Source organism: Balaenoptera physalus (assembly GCF_965194825.1).
Source record: "Balaenoptera physalus genome assembly, chromosome: 7".
Lineage (NCBI taxonomy): Eukaryota > Metazoa > Chordata > Mammalia > Artiodactyla > Balaenopteridae > Balaenoptera > Balaenoptera physalus.
Window position 1 is genome coordinate 33,217,172 of NC_138886.1, and position 16,728 is coordinate 33,233,899.

General features: G+C 43.8%; 1 protein-coding gene across 5 annotated transcripts in view; it reads left to right on the forward strand.

The window, feature by feature from the left end:
* ANKS6 (ankyrin repeat and sterile alpha motif domain containing 6) overlaps nucleotides 1-16,728 on the forward strand; it is a 68,743-nt gene that overhangs the window by 26,776 nt on the left and 25,239 nt on the right. For 4 of the 5 annotated variants that reach the window (XM_082468560.1, XM_082468563.1, XM_082468562.1 and 1 more), the window contains exons 8-12: nucleotides 8-57; nucleotides 2,973-3,176; nucleotides 4,266-4,419; nucleotides 6,521-6,690; nucleotides 15,239-15,425. In XM_082468560.1, the coding sequence (XP_082324686.1) occupies nucleotides 8-57; nucleotides 2,973-3,176; nucleotides 4,266-4,419; nucleotides 6,521-6,690; nucleotides 15,239-15,425 (765 nt within the window). The remainder of the gene's footprint in view (nucleotides 1-7; nucleotides 58-2,972; nucleotides 3,177-4,265; nucleotides 4,420-6,520; nucleotides 6,691-15,238; nucleotides 15,426-16,728) is intronic. The other variant, XM_082468561.1, reaches the window with a different exon arrangement.

Genomic DNA, 16,728 nt, shown 5'->3' on the forward strand with positions numbered 1-16,728 from the left:
TTCTCAGGTCCTGGGAGCACAAGAGGAGAAAAGGAAGATGTGTTATTGACAACCATGGTGAGTGTGGGGCTTTTCTAAAAGCATTTCAGGTCTCTACCAATCATTAGGGGATTGATTTCTAAGTAGGGATGTAGACATTTGTCTTTCTCTGTGGTGGTTACAGATGGGGTTGATATCAAAATGTGTAACGGTGGGTATATCTCTGGCACCGAGAAATCAGGACAGATGCCAGCCCTGAATTGCAGGTAAGGCTGTGCTGGTGCTTAGCAGCCAGAGGTAATCCCCGATCATGTTCTCAGGGAGGCAGTACTGAGGACAGGGGCCTTGTAGGGATAGGAATTGATGGGTGACATTGAACTCACCCTTTTGGTTATGGAAAGCCAAGGAGAGAGGAGTCAAAGAGGAGGGTGTGTTTCCAGCCTGAGAGAGGCCTCAGTTTCCTCATCTATAACTTAGAGATGTATCAGGATTAGGTTCAGCTATGAGTAACAGAAAATCCCCAAATAACTGGCATAAATATATGACAGCATCACATTTCTGTCAAGTAAGTGAAGTTCAAGACTAGTTCATTGTTCCATAGAGTTTGGGACCTAGGTTCCTTTTACCTGTTGGTCTCCCAGCCATGGCTACTACTACCAAGGTCACCTTTTGGTCCAAGATGGCTGCCAGAGCTCTGTCCATTACTACCTCACTCCAGCTGACAGGAAAGATGAGGGGAGAAGAGGTGACCATAGGCACATGCCAGGTGTCTTTAAAGAAGTTTCCTGGAAACTCACATATCACTTTTGCTTACATTAAATGGGCCAGAATTTAGTCACATGGCCTATTCACACTGCACAGGAGGCTGGGAAATGAAGTCTTTGTTCCGAGTGGTCGTGTGCCCATCTAAATATCAGGTGTGTCTGCTGAGGAAGATATCGGGGATGGACATTAGGTGATAGCTAGCCTCCTCTACTTAGGGGATGCTATCTCTCATGGTTGTGGTTTTTAAATGAGATCATCCCCAGGAAGTTCTTAACATAGTGGCTGGCCCAGAATGAGCTCTCATTTATCTACTGTGTGACCTTGGACATGTTACCTCACTTTTCTGGGCTTCATTTCTCTTCTCTGAAGTGAGAGTCTCCTGGTTGGAGTTGGGCTCAAGTCCCTTTAGCTCTGAGGCCCTAATCTGGAGGCTGGCCAGGAGAGGGCAGTATTGGAGAGAAGAAGGGAGCAGAGGAGCCCCTAAAAGGCTAAGCTGCCCCAGGACCTGCGGAGCCCTGACCAGGATCTGCCCGCTCTGCCCTGCTGTGTAATAGGTGTAAATTGGTGTCTGCACACTGACTGTGGGACTTGTACCACCCAACATTTGATAATGTTATTAAATAGCAATAATTACTTTCAGTATGAAGACAGAAATGCTGTTATTGAAATTTTGGAAGATGCAGTAAAGTATAAAGAAAAATAAAATTGCCCTTGATCACAAATCCAGATATAATCATGATTGACATTTTGTGGCATATATCTTTTGAGTATTTTTCCTAATCATTTTTTCACATCTGTGAATATGATATCGTGTTATATATAGTAAACAAATACTTAACACAGCACTAAGTATGTACCAGCCAAATGCTTATTAAGTATTTGCAGCACTTTATATATATTCACTCACTTAATATCCCCAACAACCATGCCAGGTCAGGCACTGTTATCTTCCCCATATTGTGCTGAACCTGGTGTATTAACAATTTGTCATGACCATCTTTTCTGTGTCAGAAACACTCTTTGGTCCCGTCACATCCAATGGCTGCAGGATGAACATTCCATCATGGGACTGTGCCCTCATCTCTTTATCTAAGACTGACCTGCTGGACTTTGGGGTTCCTAGTTTTTCATTGTTTTAACAGCTCTGATGAATACCCTTAAGCAGATGAGGTTGTCGAGGTCCAGAGGGGACAGCCCTTATTCACAGACTCTCAGAAAAGCAGGACAGAGCCAGGGTGGGAACCCAGGATGCCCACCCTCCCATCTTGTTGCTCTCCTGTCCCACCTCCTCATGCCCTCTAGGGGGCACCAATGTGCCTGCCTGCCCCGTGGCAGATGGAGGATGGCCACGGTGCTCTGCTGAGTGGGCGTTTGCAGCCATCCTTGCGGAGGTGCCCACCTGCCTGGCCCCCGAGGCAGGTTTAGCTGTGGTATGCCCTTCCCTGCAAAGCACCATCTGGCACCAAGTTCACTGTCTTTTCTTAATTAAAGTTAGCTTGGACTGTGTGAAAGCTTTTCCTTGACAATCCGCCAGTCATCATTGTGTGGATTTTATACTGACCCCAAATCACATTTTCAAAACTTAAATTGCAGTTTAAAATGTCAACAGTGGGAGGTGTGGCTGGGGTAGGAAGGAGGTGGTGGGATGGGGGATGGGAGGGTTGGCTGGGTTCACAGAGAGCCAGCCTGGGCCTTCCAGTACCCTCATCCCCTTCTCCTGAAACCCCCAACTCTGGTCACACCAGTGTCCTTGCAATTCTGCACACTGGTCTTGCTACTCTTGCCTCCAGGCCTTTCCACATTCTCTTCCCTCGGTCTGCAGTGCCCTTTCCCCCAACCTCTCTGTTGTCCTTTGGGCTCAGCTCAAGTGCCCCCCCCCACCCACAAGATGCCCTCTCTACCTGCAGGGAGAGGTGGCCCCTCCCCTGTGCTGCCCCATCACAGCACACGTATCACCCCTTGGCTACCCCACGACTCTCCATACTCCCCGCCCCTGTTGTGTGTTTCTGCTGTGGACAGACGCAAGAGAACCTGGGAGTTGGAGCAGAGCAGATGTGGGAATTGCTTGGTTGCTGGGAAGAGAGCTGAGGACATCATGTGGGTTTCTGGCTTGGGTGGAGGGGTAGGTAGTGCTGCCGTTCTCTGAGAAGCAGGGGAAACCTGGAGTCTTCCTTGCAGAGTCGGGAGCCCTCTTGGAGCTTGCCTAACCCACAGCCTGTCTTTTTCAGCTTCGGAATGGAGCCCCCTTCACCAGACTCCCAAGCGACAAGCTGAAGGCAGTCATCCCCCCTTTCTTACCTCCTTCCAGCTTTGAGCTGTGGAGCTCGGATCGGTCCCGGACATGTCACAACGGGAAGGCAGACCCTATGAAGACTGTGCGGTCCCAGAGAGCCAGCAGGGGGCAACCTGTGGGCGGCGGGAGCACAGACACCGTAAGTTGTCCAGCTGACATGCTTTACACATCACCACTCACTGACATTGTGATGTGTTGCAGGCAGAAGGGACCTGAGACCCACTAATCCAGGGGCGGGGGCTGAAGCTTTTTATTTTCTTTTAAATGAGTGATATTCTTTTGTCTAATGAAACCCTACCAAAGAACTTAATATGTAAGCAGATTAAAATGTTAGAGTGAATGGAGTGAAAATGGGAGTCCCTCTCCCTGGAACACAGGTTGAAGACCTGATCTAATCCACCCTTCCCTTTAGTAGATGAGGAAACAGCCCAGAGAAGGGAAATCAGTTGCTGAAGGTCACCCAGCCAAGTTGGGGCAGGGATGCTGGGACCAGAAATCAGGTTCTTGGCCTCTAATCAAGTTCCATACTACATTGCACAGGTCCAGGACCAAGCTCAACACTGGGAGGCAACTATGTGTGCTACTAGTATTTTCTTGCAGCCAGAAAGTGTGACTTGTATCCTTTTGACCACAGTGGTTTCTGACTTGGTGGCCCTCAGTGTGTCTCTGTGATGTACTGAGGTAGTCCCTCTCGTTGTGGGAGCTGATCTCCATATGTGTAGACTGTAGACAATGTAGATACAGTAAATGGGCAAACTGAGGACAGGGATTTAGGACCTGACCCTGCCGCTTTGTGTCGAGTGATGGGAGAACCTCAGGACCACCGTCTCTGTCTGACCCCCATTGCTTGCTGCTGCCTCCCTGGACTGTCGTAATACCAAATCACTAGTTGGAGACCAAGGGCCTGGTGGCTGGAGGTACTCAAAAATGGACAGAGTGGGTTTACGTTAGTCCACCACGTGGGAGCAGGTGGGTGACCTGTACGATGTCACAGGTGCTCAGCCTGAGTTAATGGTCGGTCAAGTTGTCAGCAGATAGATGTGAACTGCCGTCCCTTGGGGGACTCCTAGCAGGATGAGCACCGGTGGGCAAGGACGTGCCAGTGGATGCAGGCACCGGCTGGGATGGGCCAGCTGAACTCCAGGTCCCTCACCACTGTGATCTGTGCATCGGAAGGAATGAACAGCAAACCCTAACTGTGATATCCACCTTGTTCTTGTTCTTGCAGACTCCCGTCAGGCCAGTTAAATTTCCGTCTCTCTCCAGAAGCCCAGCCTCTCCCGCCAATTCTGGAAACTTCAACCACTCACCTCATTCTTCTGGTGGCTCCAGTGGGGTAGGAGGCATGAACAGGCACGGTGGGGAGCTGCACAACCGTTCAGGTGGGTACCCAGGCAGGCCACTCTGGGGAGGTGGGAAGATCCCTTGGGGTTGAGGGTGTGAACTGGGGACAGTCCTAGAGACCACTGCATACAGCCTGTCTTTCTCGTTGATGTGCCTAAAGGATTTTTCAGTGAATTCACAATTCATAGTTTCTTCTATGCATTTTCTTAGAGCAGGGGAGGGGAAGAAATAGTCTATAATGCTTTATTTTCTTGGAAAATTTTACAAGAAACTAAGAGAAATACATGGTGGTTTTGTGGTATTTAAAATCCCTGAAGATTCAACCTTAGATATCTTCTCATCCTGACCCTTCAATGAACAGATGAGGAAACTGAAGCTCAGAGTGGGAGACAGATTTGCCCAGAGACACACAGCAGATTTGCCCAGAGACAATTAAGACTCAAAGCAGATTGCCCCACAGTTATTTTGGGCTTATTGGCATACTTTCTTTTTCTTAAATTTTAATTTTTTTCACATCATTACATTTGCTTACCATATTCTTTCAGCAAATATTGTTGACCACTTATTAGATGTGAGGCAATGTCTAGGCGATAGAGCAGTTAGCAATAAAAAATTCAAAGTCAGTTCTGTAGGAAGTTGTATTCTGGTATAAACAGATAATTTTTTTTAAAATCTGATGATAGTAAATACTATTAAAAACAAAACAAAACACCAGAATATGGGAATAGGTAGTGAGGCTGGTTACAGGATATTTTCTAGTCCTCCCCGAGGGCATCCAGGATTAACCAAAGCCAGCTTTGCAGGAAGGCACCCTGCTTTATGCCATTACATAAGGAATGCATGCTTCTTATGGAAAAGCTTGAAAACCAGGTAAAGAAAAAAAAAAAAAAAGGAAGTATAATCTCACCCACTAGGGATCATTGTTAACATTTTGGTGTATATCTTCGCAAAGTACTTTAATGCATATTTATGAAAGCATAATAATAATTTATTAAGCACTTAGTGTGTGCCAGGCACAGTGCCCTTTAGATAGACTAGCTCCTTCAGTCCTCCAACAACCTGTGAGGTGTTCTCTCCACTTTACAGAGGAGGGAACTGGGGCTCAGGGGAGTTAAATAACTCGGCCAGGGTCACACAGCTGCGAAGTAGCAGAGCCAGGACCTGCACGCAGGCAGGCTGACTTCCCAGTATAGTCTGCTCTGTAACCTTTTTCCTCTTTGTACCCATTACCATGCTGTAAACACCTCTTTATGCCAATACACGTGTAGCTACAGCATCTTTTAAATAACCAAACAGCCTTCCACTCATATGAGGTGTCAGTTTTAATTCACCAGTTCCCTCTTGTTGAACACCAAGGCTGTTCTAGATTTTTGCTCTTGTAGATCCCGCTCTAAGCAATGGCTCCGTAGCTCTGCGCTGGCCTGCTTGCTTAGTGATTTGCTTAATGTAAGTGCCTTTGAATCAGGGTGGCGGGGTCAGTGGGTTTGCCTGTTTTTGAAGCTTTACACTTTGCCCTCGAGAATGGCTTTACAGCAGTGCCTGCCACCTAGTAAGTGCTCTATGAATGTTAGTTATCAGTGTTCTCCCTCTAGTGCCCGCCCGTGCTCTGGATATTATCACTTTCCCCTTTTCCTTCGTAATAATTCAAGGTTGCTGGTAGGTTTGGGGAAACAGGGAGAGGGAACTTGGCAATCAGGATTCAGTCGGGGAGGCTGACCCCCTGAGTATTATGGAGTGAGAAAGTTATTGACACAACTGTGGGAGTAGCTGGGGGTGTAGAGATCCAGAAGCGGGGGCTGGACGATGGCAGAGGAGCCCTGGCGTGGCAGCATGTGCAGCAGCTGGCAGGCACTGCAGCGGGGCTGCTGGGGGAGCCCAGGGCAGGGCGTGTTGTCTGTGCCCGCTGGCGGCTGACCGAACCGGCAGTGGCTCGGGGGAAAGTGAGGACAAACTGGAGCCTTGACGGCCGTCCACCTACCAGTTGTCACGCACAGTCCTCCTGTGGTTAGCCCTGACCCAGAGCCAGGGGCAGGGGTCTGGGAAATGGGGTTCCGGCCCAGCCAGGTCGGCACCTGATGTCCACCGCCCGCACTGCAGTGCTCTGGACCCAGGCAGTCATTCCTATTCCTGTTTCCTCAGGTGGCAGCATAGACAGTGTTCTGTCCCAGATCGCTGCCCAGAGGAAAAAAGCAGCCGGATTATCTGAGCAGAAGCCCAGCCATCAGTCAAGTCCTGTTGGGCCAGCGCCTGGCTCCAGCCCGTCTGAGCTCCTGGTCTCCTCTGCAGGCGGCAGTGTTCCTGGTGGCAAGGTGCTTGTTCTGTTTCCGTCTGCTCCTCTGACGCTCACAGGTCCTGTTCTAGCATGGTCCACGCCTGGGGAGCACAGGCAGTGCCACCGTCATGGCATAGGACTAAACCTCCCATCTGGCTGCACCTGGGCTTTCTGAGAAGGGTGGTTGCCGAGATCATACCCTGTGCCCTTGGTCTCCTGCACACGTGTGTTCACCTCTCGCCCGATCTCCAGGATCCCTCCAGGTGGGAGGGGTGCTGAGGTGCGGTGTGATGCCGGGGTGAGCACTAAGTTCTGCAGCCCTGTACTGGTCATCCAGCCTCACACGGCACGTGTTTTTGTTCATGGATTTAGAGCAAAAGGGTTCAGAGTGTGGGTTCAGGAGCAACTGCCTGGGTTCTAATCGCAGCCTCACACTTTAGCATTTAGAATGGGGCTGGTACCTGGTACGCCTGTGTAAGTGTCAGCTCTTACTGTAGACAGTCGTAGCAGTAGTATTTGTACTCCTTCCTTATGCATCCACTGTCCACATCTTTGGAGCATCTGCTCTGTGCCTGGCACTGCCAGCAGTGAGGATCCAGCAGTGAACCAGGGGTTTGGTGACCGCTCTCAGGGTGTCACTACAGACACAGCCGTCTCACACTGGCGTGGTAGGGTCTGTCGTGGAGAGGGGAGGACGCTGTGGGGCACGGCTGGGTTTCTGCCGAGGCTTGAGGGCGTCAGTGACATCTAGACAGGGCTCTGAAGGATGAAGTGCCAGATGAAAGGGGCAAGGGTGGGGCAAGGGGGAGACTGTCCCAGGGTGAGGGGACGGCACGTGCAGAGCGCCAGAGATGAGAGTGTGGTGTAGGAAAGGAGCTAAAGGAAGGTTGGTGGGCAGGACAGAGCCAGGGACTCACCTCCCTGCTCTGGCACCTTTCCTCCATTAGTGCAGCCCCAGAGCATTCACCACGTTGGTAGCAAACTGTGGGATTTGCAATGCGTGGAAAACCCCACGTGCCTCTGGGAGGGGAGGTCTTCCAGTGTCTTCAGAATCTGCCCCCTCCATCTCCTGAGTCCCTCCTCCTGGGCTGATTAATGGAGTGAGCCCCCAGAGTGTGGGTTCCTAGTCATGAGTGTGAACTGGCTCCTTTACCAGATGGCTCTCCAGGTGCCCCGCAGTGGGGCAGTATAGCCCATTTCCTCCTCTGAGAGGACCCCAAGTCCAGGCACAACCCCGCTCTTCATCTTATTTTCTAGATGTCTTAAGCTTTCTCCCTGAGAAAAGTTAGATCGTCTGAAGGCCTCACCCTTGGACCTTTGCCCAGAAGTGCCTCCAGAGATTGATGTCTTAATGGATGTATAAGAAATAGTCTTTATTTTCTGCCCAACCACTGTTGGTTATACAACTCTTTTTGTTATTCAAAGTCCCTTATGCAGTTGGACCTGTGTAATTAGTTTCTTTACAATATAACTCCAGAAAAAATTTCTCTATACATTAGCATATTTTCTATTATGTTCAAAATTACTTGTGTAATAGGATTTATGTCATTAAGTTCCTTTTAGAATTCAGCTCTGCAGAAAAAAATGTCTCTACTGATACTTCAATACATTTTATTTCATCAGATAGTAAGAATTCTATAATTAGCATATTTCACTTTTTGCCTTTGCTGCTAGGAAACTCAGCTACTCATTAAGGTAAATCTGCTACTCTAGAATTTTGATATAGTTTTCCTCTTCTCTGTTGTCTGAAATTTTCTGTTTCTCTTTTGATGATCTTATTAGATGTGTTATATATTGTTAGCTTCCTTTAATTGGTGTTGGAAATAGGTAAGCATCTAAGTTATAAATTATATTAACTATTACCTCACTTGGATGCACCTATCATATTTAATCTGTATACAAGTATATTCTGATGAAAGGAAATTGTGTCTAAAGATGCATTCAGGAAACAGAAGACTGGGGAAATGATTCAGTTTAATGATCACCTGATATTCTTAACATAAGAATATGCTGTAATCCTGGGGAGCTATTTAAAAATTCAGATTACTGGGTTCCACACAGCATAACTGAATGAAACTTTTAGGGTAGGGTTAGGGGAATCTGTTTTTCTCCCCAGAGAGTGTTGCAGCCAGTCCAGCCCAAGTTCTTAGAAACCACTGCCCTAAACCAAAGGACACAGGAGTGGGCTTTCTGTCAAAGGCTCCAGCAGCAAAATGGAGACATGAAGTGCTTTTCAAAGACTCCTTTAGGAAGAATTAGAAATTAGTATTCAAAACATGAGCCTCCTGAATCTGGGTTTTGTACTTTGCTTAAAACAAGCACCCCTGTGATGGTGGGATATTTGTAAGGCATGGCTTCTCACATGAAGTGTGCCTTAGGAGACACAGAATTGGGGGGAGTGGGATCAGAGTATGCTTCAACACTTCCCAGATCTCAGGAAGCCCGAAGGCCCACTGGGAGTATCAGCTTTCTATTCCCACCCGAAAGCACAGTGGTTTAAAACAGAAAGCATTTCTTTTGCTTGCAAATCTGTGGCTGGGCAGTTTAGTCTTGACTTAACTAGGCAGTTCTTCTGGTCTGAGGGGATCACTTGGATGTTTGGCTTTTGGCTGGGGTGACCAAAAAAACAGGGCCATGTATGTCCACAGCAAGCTTGGGTATGTTCTAATGGCACCAGTCAAAGGCATAAGTTGAAAACCAGTCTAGTAACTAAGTCATCACACCCACTGCAGGAGACCACACAGAGTTACGTAGCAAAGGGTATTGATCCAGGGAGGGGTGGAGATGATGCCATTACATGATCAATCTGCCACACTGGGGATGAGAGGAATGGTTCAAATATTTCAGAGCATCCCAAATTTTATATTTATCTGCTCCCTCCCCAATAATGCTGCACACAAGGCCTAGAGTATTGTGTTTCTTTGCTCTTGGCTGGGATAGATCTGTTTCTTAGGGACATACCAATTATCTCCTGCTTAACCAGAAGCTTTATTATGGAATGTCTGTCTTTATAGAAAAAGCAGAAGGAAGAATTCATTAATAATATAGGCAGCTTATTGACAAAGTCTTTTAAAACCTAAGAAAGGGATTTCTTTTTCCACTCTGGGTTGTAGTTAGCTCGAAGGAGCATTAAAGGCCTAGCAGAAGGAAAGGTGTACCCATTTCCAGGCAGGAAAACTATTTGTCATGGTGTCTACTATTCTATATGAGATGTCCAATTTTTAGCATAAATTATAAGACGTACAAAAAGGCAAGAAACACCACACTCCCAAGAAATAAGGCAGTCATCAGAATCTGACGTAGATGTGAAACAGGTGTTGGAATTATGCGACAGGAAATTTAAAAGAACTACAATTAATATGTTAAAGGCTCTAGTGGAAAATTTGAACAGCATGCAAGATCCTATGAGTAATGATTTCAGCAGAGAAATGGAAACTATAAGAAACAATCAAATGGAAATGCTAGAAATAGAAAACATGTAACAGAGATGAGAAATGCCTGTGATGGGCTCCTCGGTAGACCTGACACAGCCAAGGAAAGAATCAGTGAACCTGAAGATAGGGCAATAGAAATTACCCAAACTGAAACACAAAGTAAAAAAGAAGTTAAAGCAAAAGAAAAAAATCAGAGCACCCAAAAGCTGTGAGATAATGTCAAATACTCTCACATACAAGTAATTGGAACCCCTGAAGAAAGAGAGAGAATGGTGGTGCAGAAGGAATATACATGTATTTTTTAATGACCAAGAATTTCTCCCCAAATTAGTGACAGATGCCAAACCATAGGTCCAGGAAGTTCAGAGAACACTAAATAGGATAAATACCAAAAAAAGAACACTTTGTCAGAGTAATTCACCATATTAACAGACTAAAGAATAAAATGCAGAAAAAGCACTTGGCAAAATTCAAACTCCATTCATGATCACAACTTCTGGCAAATTAAGAATTGAAAAGAAATTCCTGGACCTCATATAAGATACCTGTACTTAGCATCATACTTAATGGTGAAAGACTGAGTGCTTTCCGCCTAAGATCAGGAATAAGGATGTTGTCTCTCACATCCAAGTCTCTCAACTTTGTACCGAAAACTATAGCTAGTGTAATAAGGTAAGAAACAAATAAAAGGTACACAGATTGGAAAGGAAGAAAGAAAACTATCTCTATTTTTAGATGATATGATTGTCTGCTTAGAAAACTCAAAAAAATCTACACAAAAGCTCCTAGGACTAAGAAGTGAGTTCAGCAGGGTCTCAGGATACGAGGTCAATATACAAAAGTCTCAATTGTATTTTTACACACTAGCGATGAACAATTAGAACGGTTAGACTTTTAAAATATGAAACTTAAAATATCATTTACAATACATTTGAAATGTATTATATGAAAATAAAATTATATGAAAATGTATTATGAGAATGAAATACTTAGGTATAAATCTAATAAAGTATATGCAGAATCTATAGGTTGAAAACCACAAGACATTGATAAATCAAATAAGCTTAGATAAATAGATATCAATATTTTTGTAATTTGATCTATAGATTCAATGTAATCCCAATTAAAATCCCAGCTAGCTCTTTTTGTAGAGGCCTAGAAAGTGATTCTGAAATTTATATTTAGATGCAAAGAAACTATAATAGGCAAAAGAATTATGAAAAAGAGAATCATACTACCTAGTTTCAAGACTTACTATAAAACTACAGAATGGTATTAGGGAAGGACAGACACATAGGTCAATGGAACAGAATAGAGAGGCCAAAGAATAGTCAACTGAATTTTTTTTTAAAAGTGCAAAGGCAATTCAACAAAGAAAGGGTAGTCTTTTCAACAAATAGTGCTGGAACAATTGAATATGCAAGAAAATGAACCTTCACATATTTCTCACAGCTAATTCAAAGATTAACTCAAAATGGATCATAGACTGAAATACAAAATGAAAAACTATAAAATTTCTAGGGAAAGTTTGTGTGACTTTGGATTTGGCAAGGAAGTTTAAGATATAGTACCAAAAGCATGATCCATAAAAGAAAAAAATGTTAAATTCAACTTTATGAAAATTCATATATTTTGTCTATAAGAGACAGCATTAAGGGAATGAAAAGACAAACCACAGACTAGACAAAATATTTGCGAATCATGTATCTGATAAAGGTCTTGTATCCAGAATAAAGAACTCTCAAAACTCAACAGTGAGAAAACAACCAATAAATTTAAAAATGGGCAAAGTATCTGAATAGATAGTTCATGAAAGAAAATATGCAGATGGCACGTAAACATATGAAAAGATGTTCAACATCATTATTTAGGAAATGCTACTTAAAACCACAATGAGACAGCACTCTACACCTATTATTAGACTGCCTAAAATTAAAAAAAAAAAAATTAAGTTACAAGTGCTGTGAGAATGTGGAGCTACTGGAATTCTCATTCGTTGCTGGTGGGAATGCAAAAATGATACAGCCGCCTTGAAAAAGTTTGTCAGTTTCTTATAAAACTAAACATACATATAGCATGTGACCTGGCTCACTCACTCCTAGATATTTACCCAAATGAATTTTTTAAAACTTCTGTTTATACAAAAATCAGTTTGTGAATGTTTACAGCAGTTTTTTCATAAACACCCCAAACTAGAAACATCTCATGACAGGTGAATGTGTAAACTAACTGTGGTAACATCCATGCCATGGAATACTACTGAGCAATGGAAAAGAACACACTACCGACACATACAGTAACTTAAATGAATCTTAGAGGCATCATGCTGCGTCAGACAAAAAAGTGTACATATCGTTTGATTCCATTTATACGACAGTATACAAAAGGCAAAACTGTAAGGATGGAAAACAGATCAGTTATCTCCATGGGTTGGGATGGGGGGAGGGGTTGACTAGAAAGGGACAGCACAAGGGAATATGGGGGATGATGGAACTGTTCCATATGGTACTCTGTTGGTGGATACACAACTCTACGTATTTATCAATACCTGTAGAATTGTACACAACAGTTATTTTTACTGTATGCAAATTTTTAAAAAATCAACCAGGACCTAAGGATGTACGCAGACTATGACAACAGATCTAGTTGTATTACAAGTGAATGACATAACTGCACTATAGGAGGTGGGAGAAAACATGTAAATGGATATTGTAAGAGTAAAGTAAAGACAAAAAGAACTGTACAAAAGCATTGTACTCTAGTTGATTTTTTTTTTAATTGGGGTATAGTTGTTTTACAATGTTGTGTTAGTTTCTACTGTACAGCAAAGTGAAGTAGAGTTCCCTGTGCTATACAACAGGTTCTCGTTAGTTATCTATTTTATACACAGTAGTGTATATATGTTAATCCCAATCTCCCAATTCATCCTAGTTTTTTTTTTTTTTTGCAGTCATTATGGTCTAGCAGTTGTGAAGCTACTTTACATATATATACCTTTTGTGTACATATACCCTTTATATATATACTAGGGTTGAACAAATAAGTAAATATATTATAGATAATGAGCCCAGTTTTTAACTGTCAGAGATTGAGTCAAAGGGGAAATGCTAGAACTAATCCTGTGGGCACTGGATTGGAGTCAGAGGTATCAGTATGAATCAGTATGAATGTATGCATAAATATACATATATACACAGATTGATAGACATAGGAATATACTTATTGTAGAGCTATGTGTGTATGCATGGGTTAGTAGACTTCATATATTTCCTTGCTCTGTTCACTGAGAGGACCTAGAAGCACTGATATCCCAGTAGCCATGAGCAACCTACTATCCAGATTTTGGTTTCTAAATAGCACCCTCCAATAAAAGGGACCAGGGCATAACAGTAGTATTGGATTATAACCCAGAGAATAAATATCCACAAGCCCATGTTGATATGAATAAATAACTGAATAAATAAATCGGGGGAGAAGGAACAAGTCTTCTGTACAGAAGAATTCCAAGTAATAAATGTGGAAGGAATAAGGGAAATAGCAAAACACCATTAGAACATCACAGTAGTAACTGGTCCAGAGAAGATGCACCAAAGAATGTTAAAATTAGCAGGCAAAACTTTTAAGAAAAAACAAAGTATTTAGCTCAAAATGTCTCCCCAAATATTTATTGGTTATAAAGGGAAAAATAGTAACTTCACAATGGAGAAACCTGACAGACACCGCCTTAACTAAGTCATCAAGGCTAGCATCAGTGATAGGGTACTGATACTTTGTATCTCCTGGTGTGATGCACTGAGAATGGCACATCACCTCAGTGGTCATCAACCTCAAAATCCATACGTAAATCTAATTATGAAAAAATAAGACACACCCAAATTGAGGGACAGTCTACAAATACCTGACCAGGACTCTTCAAAAGTGTCGAGGTCATGAAAGACAAGGCAAGACCAAGGAGTTTTCACAGATTGGAGGAGACTAAGGAGACCTAACAAGTCAATGCAGCATGGATCCTGGACCAGAATAAGAATCAGTGTAACAACCAGTGATATTTGAGTACCGTCTGTAGTTTAGCTGATACTGTCCCAGTGTTAATTTCTTAGTTTCCATAATTGTAAGTCTAAGAGTACTCACAAACATAGAAAACAAACTTACGATTACCAAAGAGGGGCAGGGAGGGACAAATTAGGAGTATGGGATTAACAGATACAAACTACTATACATAAAATAGATAAGCAACAAGGATTTACTGTATAGTCCCAGGAATTATACCCAATATCTTGTAATAACCTATAATGGAATATAAAGTCAAAAAACCCTACCCAAATCACTATGTTGTACACCTGAAACTAGCACAACATTGTAAATCAACTGTACTTCAATAAAATAAAGTATTTCAAAATAAGAAGGGCTTTTTGTGTGCAACACACACACAAAGGAAAAATAATAAGTGTTCTGTGGTGAAAGGTTAGAAGTGACTGGTTTAGATGAAGAAACATGAAGAGCAGGATGGGCCTTCGTTTGTAATAAGCCACACTTCCATTTTAGAGCTGGTTAACTGAGAGGTTAGGGGACTCAGCCAAGGACACAATGTTGCAGCTGTAGGGGCAGGACTAGGACCCGGGTTTTCTGGCTCCTTATGTGCCACTTTTTCCATCCCATTCCCTGCCTCTCTGCTCCAGGGGAGGATTTTCCTGTAACTGTTTTGATAATACTGTTTCTGCTTTGCATGTTTTCTTAAGTAGATGTCATAGTCCTGGTTAGATATCTTGTTGAGTCAAATATCCCCCGTGTTCCCTGTTGTGGGTGTCTGTTTGAATCATGTCTACCCTCCAGATGTTGGCTTATGTATTTGTCTTATTCTTTTTTTTTTGACTTCATAATCAAATTTATTAATACCCTCTGGAAATAAGAAAATATTACACATTTACACAATGAAGGATAAAGGCCTTTCTAAACTACAGACACACAGACATACAGAGACAGATAAAGAGGGCTTATAGCTTGGATTCTAAAATTTCAGTCACAGGTCAAGAGTAAATGCAGAAACCCCAAATCTCACCAGTCCTGGTATGAAGGAGTTGTTTTCCCTCCCAATGGACAAAGGACTCAATTGATTTGGGCTCAAAATTGTATTTGTCTTATTCTTTTCAGCAGAAACTGGAGACGAGCAAAAGGCCTCCGTCTGGAACTTCCACTACCTCCAAAAGCACCTCCCCCACCCTCACGCCTTCACCTTCTCCCAAAGGGCATGCGGCCGAGTCCTCCGTGTCCTCCTCCTCATCCCACCGGCAGTCCAAGAGCAGCGGGGGCTCCAGCAGCGGCACCATCACTGATGAGGGTGAGTCCCCCGGGCCCTGAAAGCCCACCCTTTCCTCTTCACCATGGTAACCTAGCAGGTGCCCTTCTTTGCTGTAGCCATCCTAGGTCAGGTGTTTTATCGTTTTTTCAGTCAAACAAAAACACCTGTCTTTCCCCTTCCCTGATTCTACCTTGTATTTTTGTCTTTACTGAGCTTACATACCTAAAAGGTGTATAGTAGTTTTTGAATGTAGGTGAGTTTTGTTTATATATACGAACAAACACCTGTAGAACTGCTTCTCCAACCCCAGTTATGTACCTTTCCCTGAACCTTGTACAAATCAGAATTCTGTCAGTTGCAAGGGATGGAATCTCCACTCAAACTGATTTAAGCAAAAACAATACCAGAAACGGATAATTTGTTGGCTCATATAATGGAAATATCTAGGGTGTGCTTCAGGCGTGTCTGGATCCAGGTGCTTAGGGAGTGTTTCTCTGCATGTCTCAGGTAAGCTCTCTTCAAGTGGTGGCAAGGATACCTCCAGCAGCTTCATGCTTACTTCTTCTTCCGACTAACTTAGCAACCCCAGCAGAAAGAGTGCTACTTTCTTAGTAGGTCCAGCAGAATCCCAGGGGTAAAGGTCATTGTCCTGTCTTGGCTATATTTATAACAACTTGGGTTGTTTGCCTTGACTATCTCTGTGTCCCCAAGGGTAGAGTGTGTCTGCCTTTGGAGCCAGGGTTGGGGTCAGGTCTGTGTGGATTGGGAGCGGGAGAGAAGTAGCTCCTCAAAGGAAAATGGAAGTGGATGGAGGGCAAGCAAAAGCAGGAGATGTAACCAGGAGAACGTTGGAACTTGCATGAGTGGGGATGATGAGGAAAGGAAGATGGACCAGACGGCCGGGCAGGAGTGGAGGCTGTGCAGTGAGGCCCCAGATAAAGATGTGAAGATATAAAAGATAAAGGAGAGAAGAAGCTCGTCCTTTAAAACTGCCCTCTGGTGGCTCCTGGGAGCAGGGATGGGGGAGGAGGGAGCAGGGCTTTGATGAGAGATGGGGCCCAGGCAGGTGCAAATCAAGGAGTATAAATCAGAGAGGGGAGGAAACTCTCATTGTGTGTGTGTGGTCCTCACAAGTGCATTTTTAGGCATCTTGCTGCAGCTACTGGGAGGGAGTGCAGAGCAGGTTCTGCCCAGCAAGTGATAAGTTGAAATCAACTGCACAGGCTATGGTCTGTACTGAGTTGATAAATGTACACTGCCATTGGCATCTGCTTTATTTGGGGCTGCTTTTATTGTTTTGTGATATCTAGTGCAATCATTTATAAAAGCTTCAGAGATTCAC